This window comes from Pseudomyrmex gracilis, unplaced genomic scaffold, assembly GCF_002006095.1.
Source record: "Pseudomyrmex gracilis isolate BER0280 unplaced genomic scaffold, ASM200609v1 scaffold_7, whole genome shotgun sequence".
Lineage (NCBI taxonomy): Eukaryota > Metazoa > Arthropoda > Insecta > Hymenoptera > Formicidae > Pseudomyrmex > Pseudomyrmex gracilis.
In genome coordinates, this window is record NW_018020591.1 from 631,316 (window position 1) to 651,694 (window position 20,379).

The 20,379-nt window shown below is 36.5% G+C and overlaps 3 protein-coding genes across 3 annotated transcripts in view; 1 reads left to right on the forward strand and 2 right to left on the reverse strand.

The window, feature by feature from the left end:
• The window catches only part of LOC109859357 (hexokinase-1-like), a 12,687-nt gene extending 6,290 nt beyond the window's left edge, over nt 1–6,397 (reverse strand). Inside the window, exon 1 of the mRNA XM_020437538.1 lies at nt 6,133–6,397. The gene's annotated coding sequence lies outside the window, so the exon portion shown is untranslated. The remainder of the gene's footprint in view (nt 1–6,132) is intronic.
• Nucleotides 6,398–8,312: 1,915 nt separating this feature from the next.
• Nucleotides 8,313–13,395, reverse strand: LOC109859352 (intraflagellar transport protein 88 homolog). Its single transcript, XM_020437525.1, has 14 exons — nt 13,057–13,395; nt 12,882–12,932; nt 12,577–12,746; nt 12,256–12,451; nt 11,957–12,174; nt 11,596–11,824; nt 11,067–11,224; nt 10,784–10,970; nt 10,513–10,699; nt 10,246–10,393; nt 10,038–10,149; nt 9,892–9,960; nt 9,374–9,791; nt 8,313–8,861 (listed from the first exon to the last, which is right to left on the reverse strand). The coding sequence occupies exons 1-14, from the start codon at nt 13,189–13,191 to the stop codon at nt 8,740–8,742; spliced, it is 2,400 nt and encodes a 799-aa protein (XP_020293114.1). The 5' UTR covers nt 13,192–13,395; the 3' UTR covers nt 8,313–8,739.
• Nucleotides 13,396–17,272: 3,877 nt separating this feature from the next.
• On the forward strand, nt 17,273–20,147 carry LOC109860266. The gene is made up of 2 exons (XM_020439247.1): nt 17,273–17,480; nt 17,607–20,147. Exon 2 carries the CDS (start codon nt 17,713–17,715, stop codon nt 19,060–19,062), a length of 1,350 nt encoding a protein of 449 aa, XP_020294836.1. The 5' UTR covers nt 17,273–17,480; nt 17,607–17,712; the 3' UTR covers nt 19,063–20,147.
• The last annotated feature ends 232 nt before the right edge of the window (nt 20,148–20,379 follow it).

Consider the following 20,379-nt stretch of genomic DNA (forward strand, 5'->3'; position numbering starts at 1 on the left):
ATTTACAATATTTATATATATAAATAATTTATATATATATATATATATAAATATTGTAAATATATGTTGTACATGTTGCAATAACAATATTACGTTACGCTCCAAATATATCGTGTTGCGGATGTTGCAAAGACACAACCGCTATCTAAATTACCGTCTTTCTGTTATCGCCAAGATGTAGTAATGTGCAATAGGCGCGAATCTCTCTTAATCGTGGCGTTTTATATATCCACAGGGTCGAAGATGCCACAGTTTTATCAAGAAACATGACGTAGGATGGTGCGACGAGGGCACAATCGTTATCTATCGAGTCTGTCTGCCTTCTTCAAGTCGAGACTGACAACGACAATTCACGTGGCGATTCACTTGTTTTTCTCAAGAAGAGAAATGGTCAAGTTGTCTTTTTTTTTTTTTTTCATCTTGTTAATGTTCTTGATTGTGACTGAACTCGATTCTTATGTTTGTAATTTGTCGAATTTTCACAATTCCGAAAAAATTCTTCGAGCAAATTCTCTCTCTCCTCTTCCATACGTAATTTCCACCTCGTATTATAGTTTTTTTTTGTTTTTGTTTTTTAATCAAAACTCGATGTTTTCTTATTTCAATTTAATATGGTCGTACAATCTCACACGTTCAATCTTTTCGCTCGCAAAGCTACAAACGAGGGGAAAAGTCCAGAATACGTAATTCCCGATAACACAGTTTGCCACACACTCGTAAATTGCGCATATCCGAGTCTAAGAGATAAATCTTCCCGCCGTAACATATCATTCTGCGTTGCCATAAATCAATTAAGTAACGTTCGCGATTAATGAAAGATCGAAAACAAATGGAACGTTATAGCGCAAAAAAAATACTTACTTTATTTTAGAAATCATTATGCAAAAGGTTTTGTACACATATATTCCGTTATTTTCCCTGATAAAATGACTCGCTATTATCTTATTACTTATTCACCGGACAACTAACTAACAATATTGTACTGCGAACTGTATATTGATTTTATTTTAAATCACACAGTAGTGACATATACGACAGCGCTGACTTGTCGTCAAGATAATAGTGAGCTCTTTTACTATAAAAATGGAGCGTAATTATACACACACACACACACACACATGCACGCAAATATTTTGCATAACGGTTTTTAAAACGCCGCGCAAACAAACCAACAGTTTCAATGTGTCTGAATGAAACGTTTCACCGTACATTGTTTGCATGGTTTCCAATCTTTTTGTATGGTTTGTATGGAGTTTTTTCAAACGGTCTTATCGATAACAATTTGCGAACAGATCCGATTTGAATGGATGTTAATTCAGTCGTTCGAATATCAAGTTATCTCGGTTGTGTATCGTCTGTGCTATAGCATCGGACGATATGTGTTGTGTGTGTAACGACTCGTTTATCGCCGGATCATTTGCATGTATTGCGAGGCCGTGAAAATTGAAAACCGGTCGTCTTTCGTGAACTCGATTGGTCAGTTTCGAAGCTCGCCTCTCACATTTTTTTCATTTTAACCGCATGTTTACCCTTTCCCGACCAGTGTGTTTTGTTTGTGTTTTGTTTCTTCGACCAAGATACCGGGGAAATTGCGCGCTCACCGCAGTATTTATATAAATTTTCTATCTTTAAAAGGTAAAGTAAACGTCTCGATAACCGAACAAAGTAGCCAAACATTTTATTGAAGAAATAAGTATTACATATGCGATTACAAGTCATAACAATTTTCATTGTTTTAGATGTTTTATAAAATATTTATCCCCCTTTGCGAACAGACACGGGTCACTCAGATCCGTTCAAAAATTGCAATAGGTGCTTTTCTAGTAAAAATTCATGTAATAAAATTTTTTTTAATATCTTCGGAAACTACTAAAGATTTTTTTTCGATTTGTTTCTTTGATCGACGCAGAATTGTTTAAACTTTTGACTCAAAAAAAAAACAAAACAAAATTGAAAGAATGTTGGTTTTTCGCGAAGATATTCGATTTTGAAGTCGCGTGGGTCTCACAGACCCAATCTGTCCAATTGGTAGTTCATTTTTGAGGTCTGTCCACGAAGGGTTAATTTATAATTATTTTAATTATTTTTTTTTTTTTAATTAGTTTTTAGCTTTAATATACAAAATACTTTGTTATAATTATTTTTTTTATTAAATCCAGTGGCACTTTGTTCGATCACTGGGACCTTTGTTTAATAAAATTATGCGAGAATGTGAAAATCATTTGTGTGCAAAAATTCGTAAACGGCGCGCGCGCGTTTGTTCAGAATCGAAGCAAAATCTCCGCCGAGTCAGGTGGCGGAAAAAACGCGACTAGAACGTTCTCTTGCCGAGCAAGCCTTGCTGCAAACCGATGGCGAATGAGACTCCATTGAAATCAATTGGAAGGTGCAAAACGTCAACCGGGATAATTTAGCCAGTTGACCCGCCGTAATCGTTCTAATCCGAGAGTGCAACACGCACACTCGTCGTCGCTCTCTCGCGGACATTTCGCGGGAAGGCGCTGCGTGCCTTCCTCTCTTTCTCGCGTTGATTATTGCCGACGAGCAAAGAAAACGCGTTTGATTGAAAAAAATGAGTTTCTGTAACACGACGCCGTTATCTGCCGCTTCCTATTACATCCTTCATCATTTATCACACTCCACATCCATCAGCGCGCATCGGTGATTGAACAAATCTGACGTAAGTCTTGTGCGCGAGATCAATCGGAATTTGCAAGAATCCCAATACACTCAACTCTATTGAAAACGAGTTGAATATGGAAATCAAAATTCAAGCGTCATTTTTATTTGTGTCAAAAACTTTTGCGAAAAAGATTTTTGCTATCGATATTTACACATGTGTACAGTCGGATCTTACACATTTTAAGAATTGCCCGAGAGTTCATCTTCTCAGATGGTATTGCGGTCAATAAAACGACTCGCGCAACATCTTAAGACGATTTCGAAATATAAGATCGGAATATAAATAACTAGCTTGTGTCTCAATTTCTTTTCTGTTGTTGTTTTTTTTTTTTTTTTTTTAGAAAAACGTCAAGCGGCACATCCCTCAGTTTTTGTGCGAGAAATGGCCGCCGCAAGTGGCGTCAAAGTGTGAAACATACTTGAACACAGATAAGCAAGTGGGAAAATACGCAACGCAGCTTTTACTTTTGTTTCTTTCTTTTTGTCTATGAAAAAAAATTGTGTTTCGCGCTCAATTGCGTCGTGTTTGACGCAATTTCGACGACTTTAATTGAGATCGAGGAAAAAACATGTGTGGTTTTTATCTTTTGTTACAACGTTGCGCGTTTTCGAACTCGTACATGTCGCGGTCGATGTTGTACGACTCTTCAAGATTAGACTCTGGCGTCAAGTGCACTCCGGTTATCTAATCGAGTGCACTTCTCTAAAGAGCCTGGTTCATAAATAATCCCGCCGTTTGAATAATGAAGCCTTCCGTAATTCGCGGCTATTGTCGCGGCAAGGGCACCGGAAACAAATCCCTGGGATCGCGAAATATATACACATATGTTCAAGTTGCGCAAAATATTTAACCCCACACGTACGTACGGGAGTCAACGCAAAAACGTGCGTTGTTGTTTTCGAACGGAAAACAAAGATCAATAATGCAACAGAAGCGGGTCTCGTTAACGAAGAGATTACATTGTGACTGACAATTTCCTCTCTTACGCGGGACAAAAGCGATGAAATTTAACCAACGGTTCCGCGAACGCGAGCGAGAGATCTTCTTGAATGGAACAATAGCGAGTTTTTCAACAACGCCATTGCAAAAATATAACATTGCGGTCCAAGCGGAGGACGCGAGCAATAAATTTCTTCGGAACGGAAGAGACGGGCGAGGAGATAAAAGACGAAGTTGCAACACACAAATGACACTGGGCGCGATAACGTTTCTGTCAAGTGAAACTACGTTATGCGCATCGTCGAGTGTCACGCGACTGACGCAAGTTGAAACGATTTTCGCGCCGCGGCTAAGAGAGACACGAGAGAATTGCGACGCTCCTCGATTTTTATCGCGTCTAATCTAGCGCGTCTTTTTGACGAATATAATACGCTTGTCGAAATATCATCGCCGACGATCTCCGCGTCCAATTACGTGATGAATGTCGTTTCGAAATCCGCGCGCGACGATAAAAACCGCGCGTTCGCACTTTATTGGTCTTTTTTTTTTTTTCTTTTTGCGGTCAAGAATTAGAGACCTCTCATCACTGGATTATCAACGCGCTATCAACTTAAAAAAAAAAAAAAAAGTTCTAACATCCTTGAAGCGATTCTGAACGCGTTCGTTCGTTCTGTCGCTTTTGCGCGCAAATTGCCGCCGCGCGCAAAAACGTATGTCCGTTAGAATGTCATTTGCATATTTTCACTCGGACGAATTTTTTTCTCGCGGCGGACACAAGGCGAATGCACAGTAGTGTTACAAGATGTAAAAAAAACCAAAAGACAAAAAAAAAAAAATCAAATATCTCGCGAGCGAAACGTTTCGTTGATTGTTTCGAGATCTTTGGAGGAGAGAAAAGATCGATGTATCGAATTTGAGAATTCCAAGTGGAAAGTAAATTTAAATACACACAACCAACGATTGTCGCCAGTCGGGAATTACATTAGCTTGGCAAATATTAATTTTTCGTTTTGTTTAAGCGACTGTGGAAATTTTCGTACACTTTTGCTACTCAGCCTCGCGCCTTATCTCACAGACACGCGCGTTAGGTCGAACAATATCGAGCAGCTACTTAACATTCAACGCGAAATAGATAAAACGAATTAGCTATCGGAAATCAAATGCGCGATTCTAAAAATAAAAAAATCATCGCTGGAGCGGAAAACGCGATCCGGTATCGATTGAGAGAGAAACGTGCGAGAAAAAACGCGCAATTGATAGATTCGCATAAAAATACAGGAGCGAAAAAATCTGGCGAACGGTGTGTCACGTGTGTGTTGCAAATCGGATTAAAATCCACCGGTGACACATGCTATACGCACTGTTTTGTTTACCCACGTGGTTTTAGAGCTGACGGTGAGAAAAACGTTCACAAGTTGGTGCAAAAACCGAATCGACATTCTCTTTCGGTTCTTGTTCAAATAAAAAGCAAAATATACGACGCGAATACGTACGCGTTTTGTTTGGGAAAACCGCGATTGCGTCCTTGAAGCCGCGGCGGGAAAGAAAAAAGACATTTAAGAGATCACCGGCGATTTTTTACAATATCACGGCCTAGATTTATTTTTGTGACAGATTTTCGCGCACTTTGTTTTGTAAGGATTGGAGTGCCGGTGAAATATGATTATTTTCGCGAGTCGACTTGAATCGGAGAGAATTGTTGTGTGTTCGTATTAAAAACAATTAAATTGTCACAACATCAAAAGGAAGACTCTTGGAAATTAAATCGAGTAGAAATCTCTAACGTATCGATAGGTCGCGCATGTTGTTTCTTTCGAAGCATCCGGAAACAAAATATAAGATTTTCCTAAAAATAGATCTCTTTTATCAAAGTATCAAAGTAAACGAAAAAAAAACTCACCATAAAAAACTAAATGTTGCGCGCTCGAAATATGCGGCTTTTAGGAATTCTTGCGCTTACTTCGACGAACGTGTATCACGAAAAGAGAAGGGAGATGAGAAAAGTGCAAAAATTGTTAAACGTTCGTTTAATACGTCACGTTTTACGTTTACAAATTTCGCGTAACTTTTTAATAAAGAAACAAATTTGTTTCAAAACAAAACTCGTCAATAAGATCACGTCTTATTCGATAAAAATATATACATATATAGTGTACATATGTAAAAATATATACATGTATAACAAGAATACATATATATGTATAATGTATACATATACACATTTGCGAGTATTTGTTTTACTATAAAAAAAAAAAAACACATCGATCAAGAGAAATTACGCTATTTCCCACCATTATTTACTTAATAACACTAAACTGACGTTAAAAAAAAAATCAACTGTGCTCGTTATTCCGTGAAATAAATCCCTCGTCCCGATATCGATACTGATGTATATGTATACATATATATATATATACGGTCCAGAGAGAATCGCTCCGGGTCACGGAATCCCGAGCGCATTTAAACTGCGACACTACTGCTGTTACGGTGTTTTTATGATGATACAGTACCTGTGATGGGATGGGATCGCACACGCGCCTTCGGCGAGTCTCTTTTTTCCTCTCCAGATCGATGCAACAAGCTGTCGCTACGCACGCGAGTGTGTTTCTTTAAAGACGCAAGTGTTTCCTTTCAAGCGGATAACGCACACGTGGACGGGCACGGAGGCGTGAATTGCGCTGGCTACGGTCGGGAGGCGACTACTGCTGGTCGTGCCTCCGAAGTCCGTTCGGAGTGAGTTCCTCACGAACCGCGGCTGGCCCCCTCGGCGTCCACCACTACTGTTCGCGCACGTCACGCATACGCCCGTATCACTACTCCTCGACGGCGACGGCGGCGCGTAGACGAACGACGCGCGAAGCATCCGCGTGAAAAAAAAACGCGCGCGAGAGAGTCTTACCTATATCGGTGTCTCCGCGTGACGTCTACGTAAACAGACGTTTACGCGCGATCACGTAACGCACTCCGCTGCGGAATTAATTGTTGTTACGTAGTCGAACTTCGCACGTACCTGTTGGACGAATGCGTAGAGATCACATAGAGATTGTTTATTTTTTTTTTTTTTTGTTTGAGATTATTTTTTATTCTTGATCGAACTTGATGAGAAGTATCTTTCGAATACTTGAGAGGCGACATCGGGCATATCTCGTTTCTCGATAATGAATAACTGATGAGATTACATGTCTCGATTGGTATTTCTCTCTCCGGTGTTGGTAAAATGTTCGGCACATTTCTTTAAATATTTATAGCTAAGTATATTTATAGACCAATATTTTTGTTAAAAAAAAAAATCGACTTTGAATTGGTCGAAGAATCGTTCGCACGCATGATGAGACCGAAGTATCGGATCCACTAAAACTACTTTATTAACGGAGAGAGCACGTGCTTGTGATTGTCAAGGATGAGTTCAAACGTTAACCCTTATTCGAGTGAGCAAAAAATACATAATTGAAACCGCTGCTTATTATTATCAATTTGTTATATCCAATTGATTGTTATATATAACGGGAGAGAAAAAAAAAGGGAAAAATCGAAGATTAAAGCGCAGCTTGTTATTATCGATGTTGTATATCAATTGTTATATATAGCGAGAGAAGGAAAAAAGGACAAAAATCCAGAAGAGAACGTAACAATTAAATCTCTCACTGAACGAGGAGTAAAACGCTGGAGATAAGTGTCTGAAGGTTTTTTTTTCTTTTTTTGCCACAGACAAAAAAAGAGAGAGAGAGAGAAAAAAATTATAACAAGAGAGTTTATTTTTTCAAGTCCGTCGAGAAAAACACACGTAGTATTCTTCGAACAAAAAAATATCGGTTTAATGGATATGAGCAAGTAGCTGCTGCTACTGACCTCATCTGCCAAGCAAATTATCATTTGAACATGGAAGTATGCGTGCATTAATATATGCGAGCGCTTGTTAAGTTGTCATAAGTATCTTAATGATAAGTTTAAACAACATTGTTTGACGAGAAGAGATAATACATGATTTCCAGTAAGCGCTCGATATTCTCGCGTTTGTGTACATGCTCTCAAACATGTTGAAACTCGCGCGCGTACCGTAAAATTATTTTCTCTCTACACGAGATACTTCTGTAAAAAAAGTTAAAACACATCCTCCGTTGAGAAGAGCAAAGAATCGCAATTTAAAAAAACAAATTACACGCATACGAGACTTTTAGATGTGGAAAAAACGCGCTCGAATAAAATGTGCTGCCAGATTGCAACTCTGCGATTCTGATGCATGAAAATGCATGAAAATGTCCAATAAAACATTGTTGCGCGCACACGAGCGTAGATATAGAGAAGCAATGAAGCAACATCCGTCTTTGCAGACTACATAAGCTCTGAATGGAGTTTGATTAAACCAGCCAATGTGTTTAAATTTAGATCGTTGCAATTGTGGCCGACCCTAACAGGTCCCGTAAATCATTCCCCTTTGGTGAAGAGCCAATCTTATATATCTTTAAACATATATTCGATTCGATCGGGACATATCGCGTAGCCAGTCAGGGATCAAATAAAATATTAAGTGTAAACAATACGCGTTAATTTTTTATTTTGTTTTGTTTTAATTGATCTAAGCGAGTTTTACGATAAATGTGAAAAAATATGCGTATGATGACAAATGTAAAATAATTTTATATTGAAATATGGAATTAATAAAAATATTGTAGTTTTGAGAAGCAAAGAGAAAATGTACAATATTTTCGTCGTTCGTGATATATTTGTGCGAAATAGGATATCACATATGTCGTCAATTCTGTAATTCTATGATATACGCAACGTGCAATAAGAGAAATTCCACGAATCGCAAGGGGCAATGACACAGGGTCAATAAAATGTCAAACCAATGACCAATTTCTCTCTCTCGTAACGACGTAAATCGCTCTGAAATAAATTACCGCGACTCAGTCCTATTAATGTTTGAAGTATTAAAATCACATGTATATAAACACAAAGAAATTAAAATAAATAATTCTTGAGAATAATACAAGAGTTTTATCGGAATTCTGATAGAATTCCGATACATTTTATTTGCTGCTTCTATGACTAGTTTCATCAGAAAATATATAAATCTACTCAACAAACTTAACTTTGTTACAAAACAAAAGGCGGTATTACTCCGGCAGAAGATCATCCCCGAGTTCTTCGTCGCCGAAATCATCATCTCGTTTCCCAGCTGCTGTCATGGGACGTGTAGGAAGAGGTCCCAAAGGATCCGCGTAACTTGAACTCGCGCCTGAAGAAGCAATTGTATAATTTTCGCATAAGAAACATCGACGTAAATGATCGACATGTTATAGACAGTTGAGTTTTTAAAGTCCTGTGTCATATGACTATAAATATTACACTTGTTGCTCTTTGCACGCAAATAATAAACACGAATATGTCAGTAATATCCATCTTTAGAATCATAGCTCTGTGATCAGTAATGTGCTGAGTATCAAGTGATAAAGAGAGATCAAAAATAGACTAGTCAAAGTGGTCATCGATCACCTATTCAATCCATTAGAGAAGCTCGTGTAGCTCTACTATCTGTAGATCATTCTTGCTGTTTGCTTTCAATGAAAGCTTGTAATGCTAAACCATTACTAACTGAACGGCCGCTAAATTTTCCACACACAGAGACTATATTAAAATCGCGTACGATAAAAGCTCTTATCGGACTTTTTTGTAGAAAACATGAGTACAAAACAAAAGCTGCATATATACACAAAAAACAATTATTGTCGAAGTTTCGAATTATCTCACCTTGATAATCGTTCCGACCTGAAATCGGTCGTCGATCTGGACTTGGTCTGTGATCTGACAACACACTCAATCCCGAACCGGCTCGCGAACCGGTTCCGCTGTTACTTTTTCTGGATCCTGTTGTTCCCGGTCTCGCTGAGCCTTGCCTGTCTTTCATTTCCTTAGCTTTCTCGGCTCTTTTCAATTCAGCCGCGTACGTCTGCGCTTCCTTCAGACCTAGATCGCTGCACAATCTGATTAAGAATTTGAGACATTCTATGTTGTCCGGGAATTTATTGTGAATGTCTTGATACTCCGCGAGAGCTTTGTGAAATTGTCCAGTGCGTCTTAAACACGCGGCAACCAGCAATCTCCATCTCGGTTCGTCCGGTGCGAGTTCAACCGCTTTCTCGAAATAAGGCAGCGCCTTTTCAGCAATCTTTACAGATAAGAAAAAAAAAAAAAAAAAACTAAGTGTAAATACATATCTTAAATTTATTGTTGTAATGTGGTTTTTTATAATGGCAAAATAAATGCACCTGCATCGATATGAAATACGATCCGAGCCAGTCTATCACCTCGAAATTGGCGGGATAAAATCTGTGAGACTGCAATAATAAATATGAGTGACAAATGTAATGAGTGATTAAAAAAAAAAAATAATAAGTAAAGAAAAAGTATTCACTTCACTGTAAAACTGAAATGCCTGCTGCTTATCTCCTATTGAATCATACAGTTCTCCGAGTTTTTGAAAAATTCCCGGATCAGACGATATTATTCCCAATACCTGATTATACCTGTATAATAATAAAAAAAAAAACAACATTTAAATTAATTGAAAATTAAATTACATTCATTATTAAATTACATTCGCAAAGTGATGCACTTTATACCATTCGGATGCTTGGTCAGTATCGTTGAGCAGCTGATACAGATGACCAATTTGATATAACGTTTGCGGATCGTGTCTAACGATATTACGAATTTTCCAGAAACACTCCAAAGCTTCCTCGTACATGTTCTGTTTTTTATAAACCAAGCCTAGTAAGAAACGCATTAATAGTTACAACAATGTTTGCATTAACTGATAAGAGAAGTGTGTGTGATATATTGATATTAAGATAATCAAGTGTAGAAGATTATTGTTGGAAAAGTTTTACCTAAATTGTACAGAGCTTGTACGTGACTGGCGTCCGTTTCCAATGCGTACAACAACAGCTCCCGAGCTATGTTCAAATCGTCTCTTTTAATCGCACAGGCGGATAGATTGACATAGGCTGCCGCGTTGTAAGCATCGGCGTTACGAGCTGCTTCGCTATACTTTTCAGCCTGATTGTAATCTCCTTGCTAACAAAAATTCTTCACTTAAAGATATAAAGATATAAACTGATAAGATTTTACGCAAACATTTAAAAAATACGACTCACGTACGAGATAGTAGATAAACGAAAGCATGGTTGTCGCTGCGCTGTTGGCTGTGGTGTCGCGATTCTCGAACATCTTTAACGTATCTATGGCCAGTTGCGTTTCTCGATTGAGCAAAAACACCATGGCCTTGTTTATCTCCAAGTCGGCGGCCAGAGCGCTGTAAGCCGAGGATTTTATGGCGTCGACGCACCTGAAAATCGACGTGCGGAAAAAGTTGGATTCGAGAAACTTCATCTTACAATGACGTCATGTAAATCTTCAATTAATGCGATTTCTCAAAATTTACCAAGCAAATCCAGCTGTGAGTGTATCCTCGATGACAGGCGCTATGAGCTTCGCTGCGCAAAGTATCGTTTTTTCGGCTTCAACTTTCATTTCCTTTTCCAACTTAGACAGCTCGTCATTTTTTATAAGTTCATTTAATATAGTGGATGCAGCATCATCCTACGTATAGAAAAATCAAACTATATATATCAGGTACGTTAATGTGACGGTGTAGCAAGTTCGTGTTTCTCATAAATCACTTAACTGATACACGTAAACAAACAAACAAATTATTACGAAAGGTAAAAAGGATGAAGAGAAGTCTTGACATTCTTGATAAAAAAGTGATGTTTTTAATTTAAAAAAATGTCATTATATATTATTATTTGTAGAATATGTGCACCTTTTTGTGTTACGATCAGACTCACACACACACACACACACACACACACATACATACATTGTGACGCGTAGCAGTGCAGATGTGGACAATTGGTTTGAAAAATGCGCAGCTTTAGCAAAAGAAGAGAGTACAAACGTGACAAACTCACGGGATTTATATTATATTTGTCCTCCTCTATGTTAAGCTGTACTTCTAGTAGTTCTAAGAAAGCTCTTTTCATCTTATCGCGATGAGACAACGCGAAATGACACAAAACGGCATGCAAACCCGCTTTAAACTCGGCTCTCTCTCTCATCACCCATTCGAAACTATTAGCTGCCTCTTCTAATCGACCCATTTGCACAAATAACATTCCCATGTTATGCATAATCTTTATTCTGCGAAATATTTTTGTCGAATTAATCATGTTATGACGCAATGTAATCACTCCTGAACATAAGTCACAGACAGCATCCGCTTGTAAACATTCTGATATGTATTCTTTCATGTTATGAGAAGTATATTATTACCTTAAATCTTTGTGAACTGTTGGAGCCTGATCAAACGCCATTCTGTACATTTTGATAGCTTGAGACAGTTGGCCCATTTTCACATAAATATTACCCATGTTAACCTTGAGCCTGGCACTATTACTGAACATTCTGTTCCTTGTTATAGCCTGGTAAGTTGCTATAGCCTCTGTATACATTTCGTTGTTTGTGTATTGAATCGCCAGATTGAAAAGCACCTAAAAAGTAATCAGAATATGAAAAATAAATGAATCTCTAAGTAACTGAAACGAATCAATTACATTGCAATTCAAGCTTACAGCAAATGTCAAGTCTATATTGTGATTATCACTTAGACCAGCTTGTTCCTGCAATCGTATGAGAGCTCTCTCCCTCGAGGAAGCTTCACGCGCACGTTCTAACGCAATTCTCACATTGTTCTCAGAAACTGCCTCTGCAGAGTTCTCTATCAGAGCCATTATTTTTCTTTCTGCCGTCTTTATTTTTTCCTCTGGCCTTAATTGGAAAAATAAAAAAAAACATGTTTATATATAAACAAAAAACAGTCATATTCTATATATACTACATCCAGAATACAAAATTATTTATTAACAAATTTGCGATCATATGAAATATCTTACGTGTCTTTGTTGGTTTCTAATGCTGGTGCAGGAACTTTGGCATTACTTCCCATGTTGAGAGGATCAAAAGTTTGCCGACTGCTGCTGGTGTATCCAGCACTTCTCACTGCTGTCATAGGTCTAAGTCCACTCATAGGTTGCATGGATGCAGCAGTACCACCTCTTTGAAACTAGAAGAATCACAAAAGAAGACTGATTATATGTTTCTGAACTATTCGTGTTATATGCAAAAAATAAAATGTCAAGACAGAAGTGTAAGAGATTCTAGAAATAAATTAAATTATGTGAATGTGTCTTGTACTTACTCTGCTTGATGTTCCAAAACGCATTGCAGTACTTGGGGTCTTTGGAGTAAACTGTCAATGCAAGATGTCAGTGAAATAAGATAATGTATAAAGTAAAAGAAAATGTATATTACATTTGTACTATAATATATATACATGAGAGAGAGAAATATAAATAACTCAACAAAAAACTTGCCACTGATCTCTTTCCATAACTTGTTTTAATAGCCTCCTGAAACACTTCATCTTGCTCGAGCTCTGTGAGATCGTACACCGACGAATATTCGTTGTACCCCGTGTAAATGTCATCCTCGACTTCTGCCGCAGTCATGATTATACGATTTTTATTATAGTTGCGCTGCAATGTTCCTCCACCACACGCGTCACTGCGCGTCACTCTTCACGAGTGATACATATGACATGACGGAGCTACACATTATTTACTCCACATTAAACGTAAATTGTAATAATTGACATATTGATTATACGCTCTCTTGATAAATTTTCATGGGATTCCTGAGGTATATCTTGCTAACACGTGCTACCGTTTCGGCTCGGCTTTCGGCTCGGCGCGTCGGTACACTCTTGACTGTCGGTACACCCTCGACTACACGCAAAACAAAGCGTGGTCGTAAGCGCACGCGTGTAGTCGAGGGTGTACCGACAGTCAAGAGTGTACCGACTCGCCGAGCCGAAAGCCGAGCCGAAATGGTAGCGTGTGTTCGCAAGATATACCCCTGATATGCCATTTCATGGAAAATTGAGTCAAACAAACTGAAATATACCGACTTAAGGTAGTTCCGCGTTCTATTCAAAAGTGAAATCTAGTGTCAGCACATTACTCATATGACAATAAGCAAGAGCTTGTTTTTATTACTAGTACAACACAAGCGCACGCTATTATTATTTTCATTTTCATGTGTTTGCATCAGTGAACGCAACTGACCCCGTCCAGGTCGCGCGGCCGAGGTCAGTGACCCCCCCCACCAAGGCCGCGCGGCCGAGGTCAGTGACCCCGCCAAGGCCGCGCGGCCGAGGTCAATGACATTACTCTGTAGTATGTATATAATACATATAATACAATATAAAGTATAATATTATAAATATATAATAAATTATACGTATAATATGTGTTATTTAATGTTATATATAATATAAATTACAGTCACGTTATTTTCACGTGTTGTTTTTCTACTCTTTCTTGTCACGTAAATCATTATTGTTAACATTCCATTTAAGTTTTATTAAATTCTATAGAAAAGTGGTTTTGCAAGGAAACTATCTTAAAAAAAAAAAATCAATAAACGTATGTCTATAGAATGTTTGAAAGAGAAGTTTCCTCTTGATGTCTAATTGTGTGCAATCATGTGCGCAACTGTGTTTCCCGAATTAAATCATTCTATGCAGTGACGTTTGTTGCAATCAAAACAGCTTATTCGAAGCTGCGTGACGTCTTTCGATAATGTCTTTATTCTTTTGTTTTACATTTTCTTCTCAAAACTATGTTTCATGATTTATCTAACATTACAAATAACATATATTTATGTAAAAATGTGAGTGCAATAATAATAAGAACCTTCTTCAATATAAAAACACATATGTTGTAATATAATATGTATATAATATAATATAATATGTATAATATGTATACATATATATAATATGATATTTTTAATAATATGTTTTTCATATTTCAACAAACAACTTTTTACAGATATCTATAAATTATAAATCCATGTTTATAAAGCCAATTTCACAATACAATTAAGATACCTATATATAATAAAGCTTTGTAATAATTTCGAGTATCAAAATGTTGACTTTGTTTTTTAATGGGTCATCAGGTTTCTCAGTGATAAATCAATCTTTAATCTTGAGTGCTTCAGACGTGAACGTGCTAGAACACACGTTTTTCGCCAAAGAAGAAAAAACACGTGTGTTCTAACACGTCGTCTAAGAGATATTCTAAGAGTCTAATGTCCAATTTTTTCATTTCCTGAAGTCTTCAATAATATTATTCAAAATATATCTCTCTCAAAATTTTGTTTTCTTTACCTCCATATAAAACTTATATCCGGCTTTTTAATTTAACAGCTCAGCTTATATATCTAGTTTGTTAACTTAATTAAATCTTCTGATAGATATCTTTGTTCAGAGGATAACTATTGAAAAGAAATCTTAACATAAAGAAAAATATATTTATCATCTTTCGTCTCTTGTTGACCAGTTCGATCGCCAATCAAAAACAGAAAGATAAGTTTGATTTCTGACGGAGAATTGAGATTTCATGGAATCGCAATTTCTGTGAGTTTAACTGTACCATAACAAGATAAATATTTTGATGAAAAAAAATTTCATCGAAGTCTCATATCAGTACGTAAAAATTTCTTATATTTTCAATGTCAAATAAATTCTGATCAATTATTCTGATATTATTCTGATTTATATGATTTTTTTTCATGTGTTCATATTTGTTTTTAAAATATATGTTTGTTAAAGGAATTAATTTAATATATTTGTTAAAACTATATTAAGTAATAAGTTTCAGAATTGTATATGCGTGAAAGAATTGAAAAGTTTTGCCTCAGATGTTCTCTTAATGTTTCGTATTGATATTAAATTAAAAATATATACGATCAATGAGAATTTTAGTAGATTTTCTCATTTGTTCTTACATATGTATTCCAATATTATTTATGATACAATTAAAGAATACATTATACAAATTATTTAAATATTTTATTTTTATATAGAAATATAGATACGTCTTATATATGTAGATACTTTATAATAACTATATTTCTTTTGTTTTTTATAACAATTTATGGTTATAAATTGTGATTTTGATAAAAAGTCAACGTTTTTTTCAAAAAACGGCGTATGATAGATGAGCAATTCTCGAACCGGGATATGCAATAAATTTCAATAAAATTAACTCTCCGTATACGCTTCGACATTATTCTATTAAGTCATCATGAGTGTAAATTTTTTTGTAATGCTTCATAGTGATCTAGATTTTGTTATCTCTACTCTGGCGGAAGAATGCGTGTAAACGTAGTGAAAATTAACAACATTGTGTAGAACAATTTCCGCTGATGATAACTTGAAAGAATAAAGTCGTAACGTGCGGAGAATTAATTTTATTGAAAATTTATTTACGTAACATCTTTCACTCGGTTCGAATTGCCTATCTGTCACTCGCCGTTTTGAAAGTGTTGTTACCAGAGAACATCTCATTTTACATGATTTTCTTTTTTTTTTTAAAAACGATTAGAGAAAACATGTATCGTCAAAACTTGTAAGACAAGATCGAAGTACGTACTTTCATGATCTTGAGAAGAATCTTAGTGTTTGCTTTTCGGATCAATAATAAAAACAGTTTTTTATGAAAAAGAAATAGAGATAATAAATATAATTCTTTTAGTCACTCTATCAATAGTAAGTTAACCTTTCACCTGCAGAGTTTTTTAGACTCAGTTAAAAATTGCGCATCAGCGTTTTTATAGAAAAATATAGTTCTCTTAAACGCTTATATCTTCGAAACTACTAGAGATTGTTTCAATTTGTTTTTTATTTTTTTATCGACGCAGAATCGTTCAAACTGTTAATTCAAAAACACAGAATAACAAAAAAATATATTTTTCTCTCGCAAAGATATTAGATTTTTAAGTTGCGTAGGTTTCACAGACCCAGTCTGTTTTAACTACGTACGTCATTTTAGAAGATCTGCAGGCGAAGGATTAACCAACTTTAATAATCTTTTGTGTGAAAATAATTTTTCAACAATCAAAATCGTTGTCATGATGTCAATAAAATAAAGAGAAGGAGTAAGTAAAAAAAAGTATATGACATCGAACGATCGAGTGTGGACATATTGATATGTGAACGATAACCTTCTGTGAACTTGAACAGTAATGACAAACAAATTATTGATACACTATACGTAATAATCAAGTAATGACCAACGCGAGATTTCCAAATAAAGTTCGAACATATTTTCATGCAAATTAGTTTTTAAATAAATATAGAATGTTGCATAGGTCTCAAATCAAATTGAAATTACACATCTTGAAAAACAAACAAAAAAGTGCTCCAAATCACGTTCTGGACGATAACGAATTGTCGTTAGCACAATATTGTTCAATTTTATATTTTTATATTTGTCGTTGTGTGTGCGTTTTTTTTTTCGTCTTTCTTTTTCACGTTTTCAAAATCCAGAGTCTAAAAACATGTTTATTCAATGCATGAGTATACGTAAAATATGATTCAACTGTCACACCAAATGATAAAGTTAAATGTTTGTAATTGATTGTACTTAGTTTCCATACGCGATAAAAAAAAAACAAAAAAATCTCGACACGCAATTTGATTACAACGCGTTTCGTCATGATTCCACGTCATAATTCAACCCCCCTTCTCTCGAGAGCGCGGAATATAATACATCGCTCTCTGAAAATGAACCAAGGAGACGAGATTTAAAGGCGGAAGAAGTAACACGTGTATCTTCAATCCGAGACTCTCTCAATCCGATTTCTCTCAATCCGTGGTCTTGTATTGAATACAATTATCTGAATTGCCATTGCCTACGTGAGAAAATTAGCGAAGTTCTGATCTAACAAGGTAAAAACGAGTAGCTGTTGTTACTGATGTATTATTTTAATGTTTTTATTCGATTAACAAAAGTGACACTAGTGTAGATCTTTTCCGGTTAAATCTTTTCTAATAGAAAACTTGCATTTTCAACAGGGGGATATTGTGTGCGACATAATATCTATCTCTTAAGCGGAGCTTAAATTGCGTGCAATAAGCGGATTATCGTCGAAAAGATCGATTTGTGCCGACGAAATCAAATATGGACAACGATAAAAAGTATTTCGAAGAGAACAACAATTTCTTTGGAAATAAGATCGATTCGAAGTTCATGAAAGAATGTGAATCTTTATCTCGCAACGCGGGTTCAGCATCGAACGATCTCACCGATCAGCACAAGAAATTCTTGGCGACGTGCAAACGCGAGCTCGGCGACGAGTTGCCGGACAGCTTCGATCAATGGACCGACAAAGAGCAGTTCGATCATTTGATAAGCCACATCGACAAGTACTTTCCAAACATACCCGAATCTCTGAGATTCGTATTGCCGGCGACTTTCGAGAACGGAGATTGCGGCCGGCCGGCGAATCAGAAGCCAGATTGGTTGGACATGGACAAATTTCGTCGGGGACAGCAATTCGCTCTGCGCTATTACGCCGTTGTCAGCATCAGTAATCTGATGTCTTTGACTCAGATATTCAACTTCGAAGACGGACTGAAGCCTCTGATTCTCAGTCAGAATTCCGACAGTCCGTATCGCGCGTTCATGCGATATCTTTCGACGATTAAGCGATTTCGGAATTGGTACATAAGCGATCCGTGGCGCGAGGGCACGCCGGCCTATCGCGACATCCAGACTGTACGAAGACTGCACGGGGCAATGAGACGGAAATTGTGCAATATGGACGACGAGGAGATCGATCGGAAGTGCAAGCTCGAGTACACACATTGTCCGTTGCTGAAAGCGATCGCGAAGGACTTCGAGCATTCGGTATGTCCGATGCTGAAGAACCAGTGCCCGTACACAATGACGAGAATGAAGGGTTTGAATCAGGGTGACATGGGGGGTACGCAGTTCGCTTGCATGAGTATGATAGTTCTTTATCCGGAAAAGTTTGGCGTATACGCCAGCGACGAGGAATTGCATGATTTTTGTTATCTATGGCGCGGACTGGGTTATCTTTTGGGTATAAAAGATGAGTATAATTTCTGTCGAGGCACTTTACAAGAAATACGAGAAAGATGTAAAGACATGATTGAGCAGTGGATAAAACCGAATTATCGCAACGTGACGCCGGAATGGGAGCACATGTCCACGTGTTTGTTCGAAGCTTCGAATTGCATTACGGGCACGGCCAATTTCAAAGTTTATTTATATTTTCTTTGCGACATCTTTGAGCTCAACATGACTCGGCTTTACAAATCTTTCAGTTTGTTGGATAAATTGATGTACGCGGCGCTGAAGTTATTGTTTCAGCATTTGACGAAGTTTCCGTACGTTCATTACGTTTTGAACATCATGCTTTGCGCGAAGATGGAAAAGGTGTCCAAATTCGGGAGTAAGGAACACGCGAATATTATAAACAAATATTCGAAACATTTTGCATATTGATTATTTTTCATTAAGATTACGATCACACTCGCTGTTTCAGCGTTAAAACTTTTTCGTCTCTTCTCGGAATAATGTTCAAGAATCTGTCGTGGAATTAAAACGTAGATTAACTTAGCTTTAGAATCGGAACGTCGAAAATCTCACACAGACGTTGTAAATGTCAGATATATTTTAATCCGATGCCTTCGCGGTGTGTGTTATGTTAGAATTCTCAAAGATAAGCTTAAGCTAGCGTTAGTGTTATTATTTTTTTCTTCTAACACCAATTTGGTCGTTTCGTTCAATCTCTTCGCCGAACTAGCCGCGGAGCTCTGTGTCGAACACAGCTCTGCCGCGAATTAACAATATTAAAAACTGCAAAACTCGTATTGCAACAATGTTTGTACCCAGCTTTCAATGAGAGAGATAAAGAAGCACTGAAATAAAAAAAAAAAACAATTTTGTTGAGATAATCACAATTTGGTAAATCAAGTAAAGTGTTTTGAAAACCAAATTTTGAGATTGAGATTACCAAAATTTGATAATCTCAACAAAACTGTTTTTTTTTCTTCAATAAGAGAGCCACTATAATGGCTATTCTTTCTACAACGTCGCTTAGCGAGAAGTCACTATAATGGCGCGTAAGACTTGAAGATCAGAGTGTTATTTTTATAGTATTATAATTATATTTGAGATGTATTTATTTTCTTTGACGTGTTAGATTTATTTAAGGTGTTTATTTAATTTAACTGATTTTATGTAAAACAGCGACGTGTATTATACTTTGTATTATATCTTGTATTAACTCCAAAAATGTAACTTATACGAAGAAAATAAAATATTATGTTGCATTCTGTAAATGAATTCTGTAAATTATACAAGAAAATGTGAAAAAAAAAGTCCTGATCGTCCCGGTGATTTCTTGAATGACACATGATATAAAAGTTCGCATCACTTTTCTTTTTCCTCGAATAATTGTAAATGTATGCAATATTTTGTGCACATACATTTATTTACGTACATTTTATTGCAAGTAAAATTAATAAACATTTTATGGACATTTATTTGTATGTGCATGAATTATGAATTTTATTTCAAATAAATTAGCAACCATTTTACTTATGGACGTGGCATTTTATTTCAAATAAATTTAATTTACCTTGAAATAATCTTGAAAGATCGTCAAAGTTCATTTCCGACTTCTCCAGCTACATATTTAGTAAAAAAAAAAAAAACAAAAATATAAGGTGTATGTGCAATTACTAGCGCTAAGATCTGTTGTGAAACTGAGAACATAATTATGAAAAATTGTAACAGTCGCGTCGTGTGCATTCGCAC